The sequence below is a fragment of the Centroberyx gerrardi genome, chromosome 14 (assembly GCF_048128805.1).
Source record: "Centroberyx gerrardi isolate f3 chromosome 14, fCenGer3.hap1.cur.20231027, whole genome shotgun sequence".
Lineage (NCBI taxonomy): Eukaryota > Metazoa > Chordata > Actinopteri > Beryciformes > Berycidae > Centroberyx > Centroberyx gerrardi.
Window position 1 is genome coordinate 19,882,023 of NC_136010.1, and position 17,681 is coordinate 19,899,703.

Consider the following 17,681-nt stretch of genomic DNA (forward strand, 5'->3'; position numbering starts at 1 on the left):
CGTTGCGCAGCCAGCTAGACCGTATAGAACCTCCTTGGACGGGTGTAATGCAGTGCTGTGTGGGGCGTCACAGGGGCGTACCACGAATTTCTGGGACCTGTGCAAATGTAGTCTCTGTGGGCCCCCTTCACTGTGGAGGACCATATTAGTCATTAAATAAATAAATATGTGTCAGTAAAATAAATAATTATACAAATAAATACAGAAATATATAATATAATCAGTATATAAATTAATAATTGATTGATTTTATTATTTAATTTAAAATAAATAAATAATATTATTTCAGAATTATTGTTTTCATAATAACATGACTATAGTTGTATTTTTATTTCATAAAAACTTTTTTTTATTTTTCAAATGGCTTTTATTTTCAATTACATGATGATATTATTCAGAATTACATTTTTCAAAGTGGTTCTTTTATTTTTGTTTAAAAAGGATTTATTTTAAAACACTGGACTAAAAAGTACAAACAAGATGTTTCGGTGTTCATCCGAACACCATCATCAGTTGTAATGAGTGCAACAGGAAGTAACTCTGGCAAATAAATACACACAAAAAAGTCACATGACAAGCACATGGCATGAGGTGTTGAAGTCACATGACTTGTTGAGATGTAGTCACTGAGTGTGTGTTTGCCAGAGAAGATGGTGTTCCCAGCAGCTTACGGTGATGCCCCTTCCTCCGCTTGTGAGGTGGAGCAAGTTGGTTTGTCCATAAAGCGCCGAGGAACCGTTTTTAACACAGCATTGTAGGCTGGGGACAGGTGATGTCTCAGACCCCCTCCTCTGTTTAGTGAGGGTCGTTCCACTTTAACATGGCCTCCTTGACACCTCTGTCAAACCACCCATCTTCTCTGTCCAAGATGTGTATATCATGGTCATGAAAACTGTGTTCCTTTTGTTGTTAGTGGGTGTAGACTGCTGAGTCTTGTCCAGAGGAGTTTGCTCGCCTGTGTTGGGACATGCGTCTACTGAGCGGCTGTTTGGTTTCCCCAATATAGAGATCTTTGCACTCCTCACTGCATTTGACCGCATATACCAGGTTGCTCTTTTGATGTTTGGGAATCTGGTCCTTCGGATGGACCAAACGCTGTCTCAGTGTGTTCTTAGGTTTGAAATACACAGGGATGTTGTGCTTGGAGAAAACCCTTCGAAACTTCTCAGAGAGCCCAGCCACATATGGAATATAACAACATAACGTTCTTTTATTTTCCTTTTTCTTTTTTCATTGCTTAACGCTTACTTAAACCCTTTTGCTCTTTGGGGAGCATAAGTCATTCATGAACTTTTTCCAGCTGGTTCGGTGTTGGGCGGACTTTTCTGCTTCCTTCCAGGATGTTCCTAATTCCTTGAGTTCTGACTCCACAGACCTTCTCCAGCTGTTCCTGGGTCTTCCTGGCTTTCTTTTCCCCTGTGGGTTCCAGGTTAAGGCCTGTCTGGTTGTATTGTAAGGTGGTTTCCTCAGGGTATGCCCAATCCAGCCCCATTTCCTGCTATCTTTTTTCATTGCTCTTCTTTTTATTTCATAATGACTCTTTTCATTTCATAATGTCACTTTTCATAATGTCTCAGCCGTCTGTCAATCAAAGTGAATGGGGCGGGATTTGCTGATTGGGTAATTTTTCCTGGCTCTGAGGCTGGTCTTGCCCCATGGGCCAAATGGCGTTAAAAAATACATTCATTAGTTGGATGTTGAAGGGTATAGTCCAGAGCTATCATCTCTGTTGATCCTTAAGAAACTCCTTAAGCTTTATTTTTACATTTGGAAAGACATGTACACTGTTTATTGCCTATTTTGGTCTTGGCCTTGACTTGGTCTCAACGCCCTTTGGACCTGGTCTTGACTTGAACTCAACTGGACCTGGTCTTGGAATTGACTTGGACTCAATTATTGTGGTCTTGACTACAGAGCAAAATTTGAATGCCCTGTTATTTTCCACAGCTGGAGGTCCCATCGCTGACATCCTGCAGCAGGCCCTCCTGCCTGTGCTCAGCCACTCCAACTGCACCAAGCCTGACTGGTGGGGCAGCCTGGTCACAAAGAACATGATCAGTGCTGGAGGAGATGGACAGCTGGCTAGCTGCAACGTGAGTCACATTCATTTCCCACAACACCTAAATTTTATTCTTATGTAATATAAACATGAAGTTCCTGTGAAAATATACCAGCCTTACAGTTTAGAATAGTTTTACACAGTGCCATAATGATTATTATATATGTACAATTTCTAAATGTTTTTGCCATCTTTTGCCTGAACATCACATCTGGCTCTGTTACCCCTCAGGGAGACTCTGGTGGCCCCCTGAACTGCCAGAACCCTGACCGTCCGCGGTGTGGTGAGCTTCGGCTCCAGCATGGGCTGCAACTACCCCTAGAAGCCCTCCGTCTTCACCTGCCCTGACCCACGTCAGCGCCTACATCTCCTGGATCAACAATGTGAGTGGAAATGGGCTTGGCTTGTACAGTATTTGTTAATATAATACGTGCCTTTTAGTGGACGCTTCTGTCCAAAGCACCTTACAGTACAGTGCATAGATTGTTTTTTTGGCTCCACTTGACAATGTTAGTGCAGTGCTGTCTCTGTTGCTTACAGCTCTGCAGATAGATTCAGTGTACTTACAGTTTACTGTCTTTGTGACAAGGCAATTAACGTTAAAACCCACAGCTATTGATGGGCAGCCATTTCTTGGTGGTGATTATGTGGCTCTTAAAGTTGGGCTGAAATAAAAGCAGGAAAATGGTTTTACTTAAAAGGAAATCATTGAGTGTTAAAATGTGAATGTTCATGAAATTCCAAGTTTCATACTCAACTCCTACTCAAGTGGCAGATAGTTACACTTAAAATTTGTAGGAGTGTGCCACCTGCCGTACATGTGTAGAATATTTATCATTGAAGTGTCATTCAAGTGACTTTAGACAGCATACTTTGAAAACCAATTGTCAGTGGTAGGAGTGCACAGAAATCCCTATTATGTATTCTTTACATGAATATTCATGTTGCAAATAAAATCCTCCTTTCAAACTTAGCATAGGAAATGCAGTCATTTACCAGAATGAAATACATTGCAAAATGCACATATTATCATAAACTATATGCACAAGAATAATATAATCTAAATCTCACTTTTAGTCCTTTAAGTATGCGTGGCTTTAAGTATGTGTGGCTCGGATGAGTGTGGATTAGATATATTGTGATTAAGAAGCATCTAGTCCTAGCCTGGTGCCAGACTCCTGACCCGCCCACTCTTCAGATTTGGTTGAGCGATTCAGAGTCTGGTGTTGCTCTATTCAACAGCGATTTCTCGATCGGAAAAATAATTGGGCCAATGGCGTTTCGGCACATTGAGTTACATCAATTGACATTGTATTACTGTATCATATTATGATGGGCAGTCACAGCAGTATGGCTGATCTTCATCTCTAATCACAGTATGAGTCCAAGCGTGAGTTTTGGGAGGGGTTGGTGCCTAGACAGGCCAGGACTAACACAGTGATACTCAGATGTAAAACTACCTGTCAACTGAAGGAAGTAAAGCATAACCACTATTTCCTTACATGATTTTGAAAGTCTACCAACACATTTAGAAAGCTAAGAGATATCACTTCTAAAACTCGAAACACAAGTTAATTGACGGTGGCTTGGCCTTGGTAGTGTTAATAGGAGCCTACTATCACTCTATCACCAGTGTATGCTAGAGTGCCAATCTACCAGGAACACATGCATGATTTGAGTGTCTATGTATATCTAGAGGCACTAGTTTCAGCCATAATCCCTGACCAGCAGTTCTCTGGTGAGTTGGTGCCCTTGCTACATGCAAATGACGAGAGTAGCCTATTAGCACCAAAATCATCTCTGTGCCTCCGGTAGATAGCTCTGTCTGGTGCACATGCTAATGCTTTAGCATACAGTATGTTAAGTAATTATAGGCGACTAGCATTATCCTAAAAGAGAGGAAATGAGAACCTGTGTCAGCTCTAACGCTGGGTAATTTTAATGGCACACATGTAAACCTGCCAGGTTTGTTTAGGGGATTGGTAAAATAGGCCTACAATTCTATTAATAGAATGCACTTTCAATGGCAGAAGATCTCTCTTCCTGTGAGACTTCAAGCATAACTTGATTTGTTTACACACTGAAGTTAGCAGAGTTAGCCAGAAAGCTAAAGTGATGAAGATTAAGATTTAGTTTTTATAAGTTATGAACCTACAGGTCATAGCATAACAAGACTGAGAGTCTAACAGCCCCGTGACGCTGAATTTTGTGGAAGCGTCTGCTGAGATTTTACTTAAGCAGAAGGAAAATCACTGGTCTAAACACCTACTCAATTAAAAAGAAAAGTACCTAATTTAAAATATACTCAAAGTAAAAGTTACTTTTTAATAAATCAACTCAGTGTAATGTGTTAGAGGGAGGAATAAGGGCCATGATACATGGGAAGTGTTGTGAAGCAATGTAAAGTATGTAAGTATTTTTTCATTATTCTCCTATAGCCAGTGTGGTTACATTGATTTTGTCCTGCTTGCCAGTCCCATCCCTGTGAAAGCAATACTTCCCTTCTCCACAGCTTCAAAATGTTGCTTGTGCATCTTGGACCTAAAGCTTGTGATACAACAAGCAACATTTTGGAGAGACAACATGTCGGTCAACAGGAATTGAAGTCAGACTTGCAGCATAATACCAAAGCATTAGAAGTCGCCATGTAGACAATGTGAGAGTGTTTATCCATCTACTTGGGCTGTGTAATCCTGCATTGTTTATTGCAGTTAAATTGTAAAGATTTTGAGCTGATGTATGTATGTAGCATAAGAGGCTTTTGAGTGACATTATCTCATTTCCTTAAAAGGTCTTGTTCAATGTATCGGTGTACAGAGAGACTGTACAGCTCTGCTGGGAGTGGAAGTACTATGAAGTATAAGTAAGAACCACTTTTGTTTCAGGCCCGCACAAAATAAAACACCTTAAGAAATTCTAGTAAAATGTCTCCTATGATTATACATGAGAACATCTGATGTTTTCTATTGTCTTGTAGAAACAAATGATGGTGCAGTTTTTGAGGCGTCAGCAACAAAAGCAGGTCCCATCTGAGCTGACAGCTGAGGACATGACTGACTGGCTGGTGGAGCAGGGCAAGAAATCTCTCAGGGAGCGGTGAGACTTACTGAGACACATACAGACAGTCCACCACTCAATCTATCATCAACTCTGCTAATGTTAAAGGAATAGTTCACCCAAAAATGAAAATTCAGTCATTATCTACTCACCCCCATGCCAGGAGAAAATTGGTTTAATGTTTTATGTCCACTTTAGTCTCTGTTCTGTATGTATTCTGCACAGTGTAACACATGCAGCGTTTATAGTTAAAAATGTCACATTTTATGGCATTTTTCATTATTATTATGACATCAAACATTAATATGGGTGCTCACTTATTGAATTTGACAATTAAATACAAAGTAATTGCTTTAAAACTGTATTTCTATTTTAAAATCTTGCGCTTTTATTTGGAAGGCTAAACAGCCCAACCAGGAGTCTTGTTTCTGGTAATTCGAGCTAGTCTTACCTATTGAGGCCGGGGTGCGTGCAAACGTGACGTTTTTTTAAATCACCAGCTAGAGTGGCGATTTCAGCTAAATAATGGTGTAAATGTCGGTCTTTTCAAGTCACTTTGGGATCTTTTGGCTTCAAGAGACTTGGATTATGCTGTAAGAGCTGCAGACTGAATTTTCATTTTTGGGTGAACCTTTAAGCTAGTCTGTTACTAATGACAAGAAAATAGAGCAACAGTTAAGATGAACCTTCTGTTTTCTTTTCATTTGAAGATTGTGGAGGTTTGATCTCGAGAGTTTTGATAAAAGTGTCCAGCCTCTCCTCACGCTGGTAAGAACCAAGATCATGAAAAGACTCAGTTTGGAGTAAATTATCACATAACACTAGATTGATCCTGTAAATATGTCAAATCTTAATGGTGGTGCATCCCATTTCTTGTTTCAGATGTGGGAGCAGCATGAAAATGATGGTTATTGAGTTTTTAGCCCGAATCGTGCTCAACTCACCTGAAGCCAACAGTCCTTGTTTTCAGTAAGTCACACGTATGAGATAAGATGAAACTTGAATGATTCCCGTAGGGAAATTGTGTCTTTTCAGAAAATGTGTATTTCAACTCATTTTGAGCGACTCTCATCGACAGAGACCCTCATCATCCGTCTGGCTGACAAAGCCATTAGGAGCCTGATGGAGAAGCAGCAGCCCAGCTCCAGCCTCCTCGGCCCCCAGGAAGTGGTGATGCTGGTTGTGCCCAAAGTGCTGCAGAACTTCTGGATTAATCCGGCGATCCTCTCATCTGTACCCCTGCTGCAGCTCAGCGACCTGGCCGTCGGACTCACAAAGGCTGTTGAGGATAAGCTCTCCGCCTCTCTGACCTCCACGAACTGTCAGGTCGCCTGCTCCCGCTCCATCCGGGATGAGAAGGTCCTTTCTATCCAGAACAAGGTCAGAGAGAAGTACACTCCAGACATCCTGCTGGAGAAGCTGAAGCGCTTTGGGCCAGAGCTGCTGACCAGGATCGTTGACGTCACAGTGGGGGAAATCTGTGTGATGTTCGAGCCACAGAAACATATGGAAATGTCTGAAGTGCTGACCACCAAAGAGGTAAGAAGACCTGCGCAGATGTATGATCGATTAGCTGGATAAGATACTGTATAGTAAAAAAGAAAAAAAAATATTTTCTAAAATTCCAACCTTCTCTCCCTCTTTAGGTGGAACTAGATGATTCCACCCAGCCAGCTGTAGTGGATGGAGCCATGAACTCCACCCCCCCTTGATGGAGGTTTGAGCGAAGAGCCCGGCCTGGAAGAGGACACAACACCAAGCCCAGAAATGGACTCTGCTGTTGGTTCAGCTGCTCTGGTTCCTCTGACTCTCCCTACTGATGCTCCTGTGGTTCCTCTGATCCTCCCTACTGAAACTCATGTGGTTCCTCTGAGCCTCCCTACTGAAACTCATGTGGTTCCTCTGAGCCTCCCTACTGAAGCTCCTGTGGTTCCTCTGAGCCTCCCTACTGAAGCTCCTGTGGTTCTTCTGAGCCTCCGTACTGAAGCTCCTCTGGTTCCTCTGACCATCCCTACTGAAGCTCCTGCCATTACTCCAGTCCAGGAAGGCTTGACCAGCAGCCTGAATGGCACTGAGGAGAAGGAGGAGGTGCAACAATCCTCCACCACATCAGGTAGGCTAGGAGTTCTTCATCAGTTCCGCTCACACTGTAGCTCATGTCTACTTCCATCAAGATGAACTGAGGCATTGATTATCCTCTTCTATTTTTCAGAGATCAAAAAGACCAATAAGAAGAAGTCTGATGCTTCTTCCGTCAGCTGTTCCAAACACTGAGGAAAACAGCCGAGGAAACAGAGAGGGACTGAAATCCCACTGCAAAAAATAAATTCAGTGTTGCATTGCAATCAGTCCATGTCAGTCAATTGTTTTTTTCATTTACTGTGAATTGATGCATTGTAAAATTCAGAAATTATCATACAGGAATTGCACAATACATATACATATACAGTCAACTCCAGAATTATTGTCACCGTTCATGAAAATGAGAAAAAATCACTTTGTCGAAAATCAAAGAGCTTTCAACTCAGAGGAGACAGATAGTAAAATACCACTAAGCACAGTCAGGGCAATAATCAAAAAGTTCTAGAAATCTGGAACAGTTGCAAATTCACCAGGAAGAGGATATTGTCCCCATGAACAGTGAGGATGATGGCGAGGGAGGCAAAGAGGAACCCAAGGATCACAGTTTCACAACTGCACAGTTGAGTGGAATGCTGAGGTTATCAAGTGTCAAAATCAACAGTTAGACGCCTCCTTCATGTCAACAAGCTCTTTGGAAGGGTTGCAGGAAAGAAGCCCTTACTGAGTGCAATCCATAAACTGAAGCGCCTGAACTTTGCCAAGCATCACTGGAACTACAATTGAAACTGTGTGCTGTGGTCAGGTGAGACCAAAATGGAACTTTTTGGCCATGCACACCATCAGCATGTTTGGCGACAAAAGACCACTGCATACAAGGAAAAGCACCGGATGCCCACGGTGAAATATGGTGGAGGATCTATGATGCTTTGGGGCTGTTTTACTAGCCTGGTAAGGCCATCCTGATCACATGACCTCACATTCTGTTTCGCTCCACGGATCAGTCTGGACTTCCAGCCGCCCACATCGATTTCTTGAAATTACAATGTAACCGGGCCAAGCAGGGACTGCGTTGTAGTTGATGACGTAACCGGGCCAATCAGGGACTGCGTCGTTGTTGATGACGTGAAATACAGGCCGCCGCTGGCAAAACAGTAATGGCGTCTCCCGAAGCAACGAGTGTTAACGTTAACGTTTGTAGAGTAAACACAGCCATAAGTGCAGTTATTGCAGAAATAGACTCAATAACAACAATTAAACAAGAACAAGAGTATGCACTAGCGGAGTTTCTCGGCGGAAAAGACGTTTTCGCCGTTCTTCCGACTGGATTTGAATTTGGATTCGCTGATTGGCTGAAGGAGTTTGTCTGTCAAGGCAAGTACTCCCGCCCACTGAAATCGATGTGGGCGGCTAGAAGTCCAGACTGATCCGTGGAGCGAAACAGAATGTGAGGTCACGTGATCAGGATGGTCTTACCAGGCTACTGTTTTACTGCTAGTGGTCCAGATCTTGTTAAGATCGATGGCATAATGAATTCCACCAAGTATCAGGATATTTTAGCCCAAAACCTGGTTGCCTCTGCCAGTAGGTTGAGACTTGGCCATGGAAGGACCTTTCAACCAGACAACGACTCCAAACATACATCAAAATCATTACAAAAATGGTCGCGGGAACACAAAATCGATGTTTTGCAATGGCCAAACCCTATGTCTCCAATGTCTCCAGAACCCTAGTGAAAATCTGCAGTCTGAATTGAAGAGGGCAGTCCACAAGCACAAACCTAAGAATATCAAGGATCTTGAAATGTTCTGCATGGAGGCACGGCCCTTCCCAAAGTGTTCTCCAACCATGTCAGACATTACAGTAAGAGGTTATTGTACTAAACCATAAAACATTTTGTGTTTGAAGAACGTATTGTGTTAAAATAAAAGTGTATGACTCTCCCATATGTTTGAGCCCAAAATGTGACTCATTGCATGTGTTGCATGTGACCGACAGACCGACCGACCAAAACTTAAATCCGATTGACTCCAGATTTAAGTTGTTATAGTTGTTGTGTTCTAGTGGTTAAAAGTTTTATTTTGGAGTGGAAAATGCAGAAATCGGACATGTAATGACCCGGAAGCGGTATATTTGTTTACAAGTAGAAAACGGTGGTAAATCTGACTCGTCTTAAACATTAAAGGGATGTTTAGCAAAAACTCAAATCTATGGAGTTGTCCTTTAACATACTGTATGCTAAATCATTACCAAGCGCACAAGGTAGATTTATGCACCAGAGACACAGAGATGATTTTCATATATTGGCTCCCAAAAAGTTGTGTAGTCTATTAATGTGTTAATTACCAGTAACCTGATCCCAGTGTTTTTTTTGCTACAAAAATGAAGCTCTTCTCCCAGTCTGCACATGAAAGCTAAGAAAGGTTTCATCCCCCAGACAGTTCTAAAAAGATCCTAAGCCAAAGGTGGCACACTAAAGTAACAGTAAACTTTAACATCCTCTCATTCCAAGGCAGCACATATAGCACAGGTAGTTAAGAGTTTAATATGGAAGATGGTTTATTAGAAAATCCACTAGCTCCATGGATCCAAGTGGACTCAGAGACAGAGGCAGCCGGGCTGTTTGTACCCAGTCCCCCAGTGCGCACTGTGGTGCCTAGTTACGGTACGCGCTCTTTACGCCTGTTATGGTGGCGTTCATGTGCATTTGTACTACATAAAGATTACTAGTTATGAATGTACTTCGGTGAGACCTGTGCATTGCTGGATGGCATGGATTGATAGAGATCAGTGCGTGAAAATATCAGTCTGTTAAAAAAGGTGAAGCTGGACTTTTGACAGACGCCAGGTAAACAAACTAGCAATCAGGTAAACTGCTTGTTTTGCAAATGTTTCGAGACTCAGCAACCCATAGCAACTAGCCTAAACCTAGGTGGTTTCAGCTGAATTTGACAGATGCCAAATGTCCCATGATTGGCTTGTACACCAGGCAGTAGGCTAGAAGTCACACATATGGACAGGATCCTTGCTGCAGCCAGTGGACATTCACTTTCCAGGAGATCAGTGATTTTACCTATAGCAGGTAAGTCAATGCATGAATTAAATGTTTTGTTTTGATCATGATTTCCATTTATTGGTTTGAGATGCAAGGTAAAACAGACAGGCAAGTCTCAGTTGGCTAAATGTCAAATGAAGGCTTAAGCAGGTAGTTTCATCAAGAATAGTCTTGAGAACTTCAAAGAGAGGGATGCCATGGTCACATTGAAAAAACCAAGGATTACTATGAAAATCCTGACTAGAGTGGGCCTAACAAATCAATGTTGAATTAATCGGTTCCACAAAGCCTATGGGGCTCTGGTCCCTCTTCCTACCTGCTCCATCAGGTTCTGCTGGAGGAGAACAGGAGCTCCCAGCACTCTACTCTGCTCAGCTCAGACTGGGGGCTTCAGTCTGGGTCTGGGCTCCTCAGACAGACAGGACAGATCTCCAGGAGGTTTCACAAAAAACGTCTAGCTCACTGCACAATATTCAATAGCAGGCTATTTTAAGTTAGTGTGGTTAATGTGCCTTTCATTGAAACTATGTTACAAACAATTGCTTGGAATAACTTTTAGCAGCCACTTTAGCCTGCACCTAAGCTCACCTTGTCTCACGTCTTCAACATCAGATGATGGTGATGATCTCTGTGGTTGTTTCTGTATACGAAGGCCATGTGTTTCACAACGTTATAAGCTTGGTCTAAATTTGACAGAATTATATCACTTTGTGCAAAGAATAATGTTAAAACTGCAGAACTAACATTATGAATTCATCCTTCCCCTGCCCTCAACTCTCAAGGGCACCACTTCTGTCCAAACAACTAGATTGTAGTTTCCACTTTTTCCTTGTGATGTGTTAGCTATTATGCAAATATCTGCAAGCTAGCTAGCCTGGTCGGACAGCAAGCGATCTAGCCTACCACAGAAATACCGGTATTAGCTTAAAGCAGCCTTAAACCATTAGCAAGCTCAAATTTCCTCTGAAAAAAAGAAAATTGTAAGAAGCTTCTCCCACATTCTATTTCCTCTGTCTTCCTGTTCTTTATTTTCTTTTTTGGCTCCCTGACTTTGCTTTGTTGCGAGCATGTTTGCGTGAAAGCACATTTTAATGACGGGACGGGACCATGGATGTAGGCTATTAAACTCCGGATGAGGTTTAGAAAGATGGCGGCTCATTCATTCCAACAAAAGCTGGATGAGACAGTCAGCTGAGTTTAAGCATCAGCTGATGGCAATTCAGCCATGACCGCCCCCAACCAGGCGGGGAGGACTAGGTTGAATGTTGCAGCAAGAGCTCGGCCTGATTTTACCTTGCCAACTGGTCCAGATAATTAATTCAATCGGCCCAATGCTGGCAAATACTTTTCCCACCCCAGCCCAATATCAGGTTCTGCAGCAACACTTGAGTTCTAGTTTGCCAACCAGTGGTTGCGTTTGATTCAATAGGAAAACAGCCCACAAACGATTGTTTACATGTAGTTTTAGTTACTTCTTTACATTTGAGGCAGACACGTGCAAAAGTTAGACTTTATTTAAAAGGTCTAAAAACTGCCAGGGGCCCAAGTGTTTTAATAGATAGTTCAAAATAAGTTCGCTGGTCTTTAACGATCAACACGTGATACCTCGCGATGCCAATCGTTTAGTAGCTGAGGGGCGGGGTTAGCATCCAGGTTGAAAATCTGGAGGCCGCAGACATCGTCAAGCGGCCAGCGCACGAAGGTCCGTATAAAAAAGGTTGTTATTTGTATGTTAAACTGTAGTTTTTTAGCTTTGTATCTGAAGGCCTTTGTAGCAATTTGTGGTACATAGAAATGCCATGGCTTTAGTCTTTTATGCAACTTGGCTATCTCCATAATATGAAGTTATTCACTATTTTTTGGCTAACTTGTTTGCTAAGTTTATTAACGTTATGCATGCTATGAGAGCTTATTTATCTAATGGGTTAACCACCAGCAAGTCAGAAAAAGGTAACGTTACTGGCTGGCCAACCCGAACAGATATCCGTGCAATTCGAATATTTATTTGGCTATTGAGTCCAAACTTAGGAGGAAATCTCGACCACATACCGCGCGGCAAGAAGCAGCTAGTCGAAAACGGGTTCTTGTCGGCTTCCTAGTTGACCATAATGCAAAACAGATGGCTGTTAAACATTTGCTGCCTTCAAATGGAACTCGCGAGCTCGTGGTTACGACATGGGAAGTCGTGTACACGACTCGTGAACTGGGAGCTTTCAGAAAATGTCCACTTCCGAAGTCGTGAATACCACAGGAGGGGGGCGGTCATATGGACTCTTCTCGTGAACACGGTAAACACGACCCGATTTGAAGGCAGCAATTGACACTCAGAATTTGGTAGTCTGTCTCAGAAACCGCTTCTTGCCGCGGGTCAAAGGTTTTACATGGGTCGTGTTCGGGCTCCAGATGCAAGTTCATGTAAATGAGTTGCAGCGACATCTCGAGGGCGTTCGGGCTACCTGGTCGCGTGCAAGACAATGGACATGAAACTAATGGCTGCTAGTCTTCTGTTCCAAAGCTAGTTAGAATCATTCAGCTTGATCATTCTGTCAATGGTTGCCATGCCCTAGTAGATTTTTGAATGGTGTATAACGTAGCTGTGCATCTAGCAACATGTCAGGTTAACATTATTGAACCGTCCAGCTCACCAACAGTGATTCCCACCTAGAGATGTCGACCTTCAGGTTTGGGTCCAGTAACAGTCCTTGCAAGACTGCTGCTGCAGAGAGGATACAACCCTGTACAATGGAGGAGACTGGTAAGTTAACACAAAATCTTATTCTTCCACATACTCAACAGATAGACATAAGAAAGACACTTTAACTACCAAAGTCTACAGAACCTGCCTTTTCTTGGCATGATGGGCACCTGTTTTAGTACAGTGATAATGGATAAAATGTCTTATTTGTTCTTCCCTAATTAAAAGTTGAAGGAGAAGGCTGTGACCCCAACAAACTTCTGCAGTGTCCCTTTGACAAGAACCACCAGATCCGGGCCTGCCGCTTCCCTTACCATCTGATCAAGTGCAAGAAGGTTAGTAGCGCTTGGTAACTGTGCTTGGTTACTGCAACAGACAGAAATAAAACCACTCGTTCTAGAATTATAATGCAGGGGCCTGTGTAGCGTTTAATATATGAAGATAAACTGAAAATGCATTAACAACATTGGATTTTCCTCTTCCTACAGTGATAGTTTGTGGACTGTCTTTGCTTGTTTTCATCTTGTTTTTCTTTGCCATCATGATGTCTTATCATGATGTTTAGCATTTATCCATCAACAACCCAACTAATGTTACCTCTCAGAGGTCCATAGCATGTCCAGACTGCATCCCAGCTAGAAGGGTCTGTTGGCTTTCACACTCAAATAGTGGACAGCAGTATTATTAGTTGTGAGTAGCATGGTAGTGGAACAAAGAATCACCGGTTGGTTAAAATATATTGATTTCAGGAATTCTTTGAAACTGGATCATTCATGCCTATGCCATGACCGCCTGAATGAGTTCAAAGTCAATGTAACTGTTGAGCTTCTCTTCATCTCTCACTGTTACAGAATCATCCCCAACTGGCCAGTGAACTGAAAACCTGTCCATTTAATGCTCGCCACCTGATACCCAAGCATGAGCTGATACACCATACTTCCACCTGTGTGGACAGAAGATCTGTGAGCACTGAAGACAGTAAGATCATCTCTTGTTGCCTTATCTTGCAGGTTCTGACTGTTCTGTTAATTTCTGCTTACGGTGTCTCTGAGTTTAACTCTGCTCTGTTGTTTACAGGGGGAAACGTAGAGGGGCAATATAAATGGCAGGTTCCTGTCAGTACCTGGACAAACCCCAACACCAGTGAAGACTGGGATCAAGGTCACAATTCAATTCATCACAAAATTTCCAGTTCAGAGTTTCCATACTTTGAAAGCTGTTAAATCCAATAGTTATGGAAAATCTTTTGCCAAAGTTTAAACTAAACAATGATTGTTTTAGAGTTCCAGTATTGAAATGTATAACATGATAGCCAAAGCAATTGAAAAGTTGTTGTTTTTTTTACCCAAACAAATAGTCAACTTTTGAAGATTTTAAGTACCATAGTAACATTCTAGTGAGTTTTCGGAGTGGCAATGATTGTGAGATTGACAGGTTCAGTGCAGAGTACCTGAAAACAATTTCTATATTGTAAAAGTATTATCATCGTTAAGACAACTTTATGTTGTTTAAAAGCCACTTGAACTGCTATATATTTATGATATTTACTTACAGAAAACCTTCAGTTAGTAGTGACATGACCATTATTAGTCAGTTGTCAGGCTAAAAGGTCATAGGTTGTTGGCTTGAGTGTGATAGTTTTTCCTAATGGGCTTTTGACCCGCCCATGTCCAGTGCAGTTTCAGCAAAGGTAACTCTGCTGTTCTTCTTGCAGAAGTCGATGATGCGGCTGCTCCTTTTGTGTGGGGCAAATCTACATCCTTGAATCAAAAGTAAGTTGCCTACTTCACTGCTCCGTTTCAGCTGTTGTCATTATCATTTTGCTCTTTGTTATTTGTGGATATTTTGTCCTTAAACTTGTACTTTGTCTTATTTGCAGACAGGAGGCAATCCCCACCAACAACCTCACTCCTAGTTTTCGAGTACCCAATACTCTCCCATGGTCAATTTGTAGGCCTTGATTTTTTTGGTGGAGAAGCCTCATGTAGGTCGGCTGCATGCATGTGTGGATATTTGTTTTAAATATTTGTTCTGAAGAAGCACAAGCTTGACGAATCTTATCTGAGCTCAAGTTTTAATGGAAAATGTTTGACCAAAACCTTAATTTATGTAACAGTGCACCCAGGTTTTCCCATATTTAGCACATCTAGATGGCAAAAAGCTCACTTTTGTCTTCTTGCATTGATTTGATGAATACTTTGCATACTTAAATGCAAGAGTATTAGTAGACATTAGTATGAGTAGACATTTTTTGGTAAGTGGCACCTCATTGTTTCTGTATTGTTGTATGCCCTTATGTCAGATACTAATAAAGGTTATTGGCTTTAAATTGTGCAGTTGTTTGTTGTTTAGGAAAAGGTGTTCATGAAAAATAGCTTTGGTGACAAGCTATGGAAATTAAAAGGTTTTTTGATACAAAGTTAATTAGTACATTGAGGGTGTTTTTTGTGATTTTGAATTTTTGTTTTTATTTTGTAAGATAAAACCTGTTGTATGCCGTTGACCTTGAATGTACTATAAGGTAAAGAACAATGGTTTCAAGTTCTACAGAAGAATTTGCAAATTAAAAAAGAAAATTGTGGAACTTTGAAGGCTGACCATCACAGTATTCAAGTTACATAATCAGTTATGTATATTTGAGTCGGTCATTACCAAGGATCTGCTCAAGAACATTTTAACTTGTCCATTAAATGACCATGGCCAGTAGGTATACCATCTTTGATTGTAAGAGTAATTGTCACCAAGACATCTTCACTAAAAAAAGGGATTTCTTTATTTGACATCTTTTGGATGGACACACCCAGCTCCGTCGTTGATAAATGGCACGGCAGGTTCCTGTCTGTACTGAAGTCGGAGCCCAGTACAACCCAGTATCAAAGTCTGCTGCTGCTTGGGTCTTTGTCAGTCTGCATTACATTCATTCATCTTATATTTCGAGCCCAATAACGTGTTAGTGTGTTGGAGCGAGAAATATTTACTTGTGACATTGCATCTCATTGCATGGCCACTTGATGGCAGTGCCTGTCAATTTGTTGAATACTTGAGAAGCAAGCCAAGCACTGTTCGATATGATCACAGACTTGTGCTTACTTCCTAGCCTTTCTGAAACTTCAACTTCTTTAACAGGTTCCACAGATTTTCTTCTTCTGATTAGATTATCAAACAATTTTAACATTATTTGTGTATGAAAGCTGTCTAGGAGTTGCCTGTTAGCGATTGTTTGTATGTAGAGAAAATACATACAATAAGCTTTTCTTCAAGTTCCAGGCGAGAGCTATTTCAGTAATCCCCTGCCAAGTGTCCAGATATTCCTGGGGTGAGGCCGGCCAGGACGCTCTGTCGTATCTTAAGTGGCATTATTGATTTCATGTGATGACTTGTCTATTTTTGTTCTGGCTATTATTGGACGTGTTCAGATGACCACTCTCCTGCCCGGTCACCATCTGGAAACGACTCCTTAGAACACTGTGTACATGAAGGACCTGCACTGGGACAAGTCCACCGGATTAACACAGTGTGGTACCCTAGGGCAGTGATTCTCAGCCTTTTTCATATAATGGACCCCTAATTTAGTCCACATTAGAGTCACAGACCCCCATTTGATGAGATTTTGTCTCTCGGTCCCAAATCTGAGAATATTTTTATTGTTAGATATGATTTTGTCCAGAATTCCATGACTGTCGGTATTGTAGGTAGAGAGATAACAGTGAAACTATGATCAAAACAGTCATTCTTCTACATGATCTAATGGTGTTAACTTCTTGTAAATGAAATAATGGTGGAGTTTAATGACTCAACAATTTGCTGTGGACCCCCTGGAACCCCCTCAAGGACCCCTGGTGGTCCCCGGACCCCACGTTGAGAACCACTGCCCTAGGGTGACCTCACCTGAAGTGCCCCCCTCCTTCCACTTTTTACGCAAAAAAGTTAAATTTACTATGGCAATAAAAATCATAAATTTACATTAACTTAAACTATACAGGCTCAACACACATACTACAGACAAATATAAGACAATGTACTAACCAACAAAGTACTTTACACCATAGATTGACTTGAGCCTACAAATGCCATTCACACAGCTATACTGTATCAAATTTGAATGCAACTCACATCAAAGACATCATGCTAAAAATCATTGTTTCCACTATAAATTTTCAAAGGCCTGAATGAAGACTAAATGCCAAACCATTACAGAGCTTGACTAAAAAAATCATAAAACAAAAAAGAAAAAAAAAAACATTACAGACATCTAATGCAACTTCAGTACCATGGACAAGGCCCCACATACCACCAAATAAAGCAAGCTCAATGACTGTAGCAAGCAGTCACTTCAGGTGAGGTGATGTGACAGTGGGAACTGCAGAAGGTGAAAGGAGCAGCACATTCAGGGATGGACTAGGACTTTTGTCCAGACCAGCCCACCGCAATCGGCCGGACACCAACTATCCTTGCTGGTGATTTCACAACACAACCTGTCAGCTCCGCGGCTCAGATTTAACTGTGTCTGTCATTTGATGTGAGTTTGTTTAATGTTGCCCAGCTTCCCGGTTGGGTGGAGTTTGCGTTTTTAAGCACTGTGATTGGCCCGAAGGTCCAAACACCGCCCAGCCGGCAAACTTGGTGTAAAAACTAACCAAACCAGTTGTTTAAGCCACCAAAACTTGTATAACCACCGGTACTGCTCCGTATTTATTTTTTCAGAACCGGAACGCGCGTTCCGTCGTCAGATTCAC

At 41.8% G+C, this 17,681-nt stretch overlaps 1 protein-coding gene and 1 pseudogene across 2 annotated transcripts; both read left to right on the forward strand.

Annotated features, from left to right (window-relative positions):
• The first annotated feature begins 650 nt into the window (after positions 1-650).
• On the forward strand, positions 651-6,989 carry LOC144542301 (uncharacterized; annotated as a pseudogene). The gene is made up of 5 exons (XR_013507151.1): positions 651-711; positions 1,948-2,093; positions 2,291-2,442; positions 6,179-6,655; positions 6,763-6,989. The product of XR_013507151.1 is annotated as an uncharacterized LOC144542301 (transcript).
• Positions 6,990-12,988: 5,999 nt separating this feature from the next.
• gtsf1 (gametocyte specific factor 1) lies at positions 12,989-15,161 on the forward strand. Its single transcript, XM_071921402.2, has 6 exons — positions 12,989-13,005; positions 13,174-13,280; positions 13,797-13,923; positions 14,023-14,106; positions 14,660-14,717; positions 14,825-15,161. The coding sequence occupies exons 1-6, from the start codon at positions 12,993-12,995 to the stop codon at positions 14,904-14,906; spliced, it is 471 nt and encodes a 156-aa protein (XP_071777503.2). The 5' UTR covers positions 12,989-12,992; the 3' UTR covers positions 14,907-15,161.
• The last annotated feature ends 2,520 nt before the right edge of the window (positions 15,162-17,681 follow it).

Excerpts from the sequence above, each read along its gene's own strand:
- gtsf1 (XM_071921402.2), top strand. Across the intron at positions 13,924-14,022 it reads ATCTGTGAGCACTGAAGACA|GGGGAAACGTAGAGGGGCAA; the intron begins GTAAGATCATCT and ends TGTTGTTTACAG. Across the intron at positions 14,107-14,659 it reads CAGTGAAGACTGGGATCAAG|AAGTCGATGATGCGGCTGCT; the intron begins GTCACAATTCAA and ends TTCTTCTTGCAG.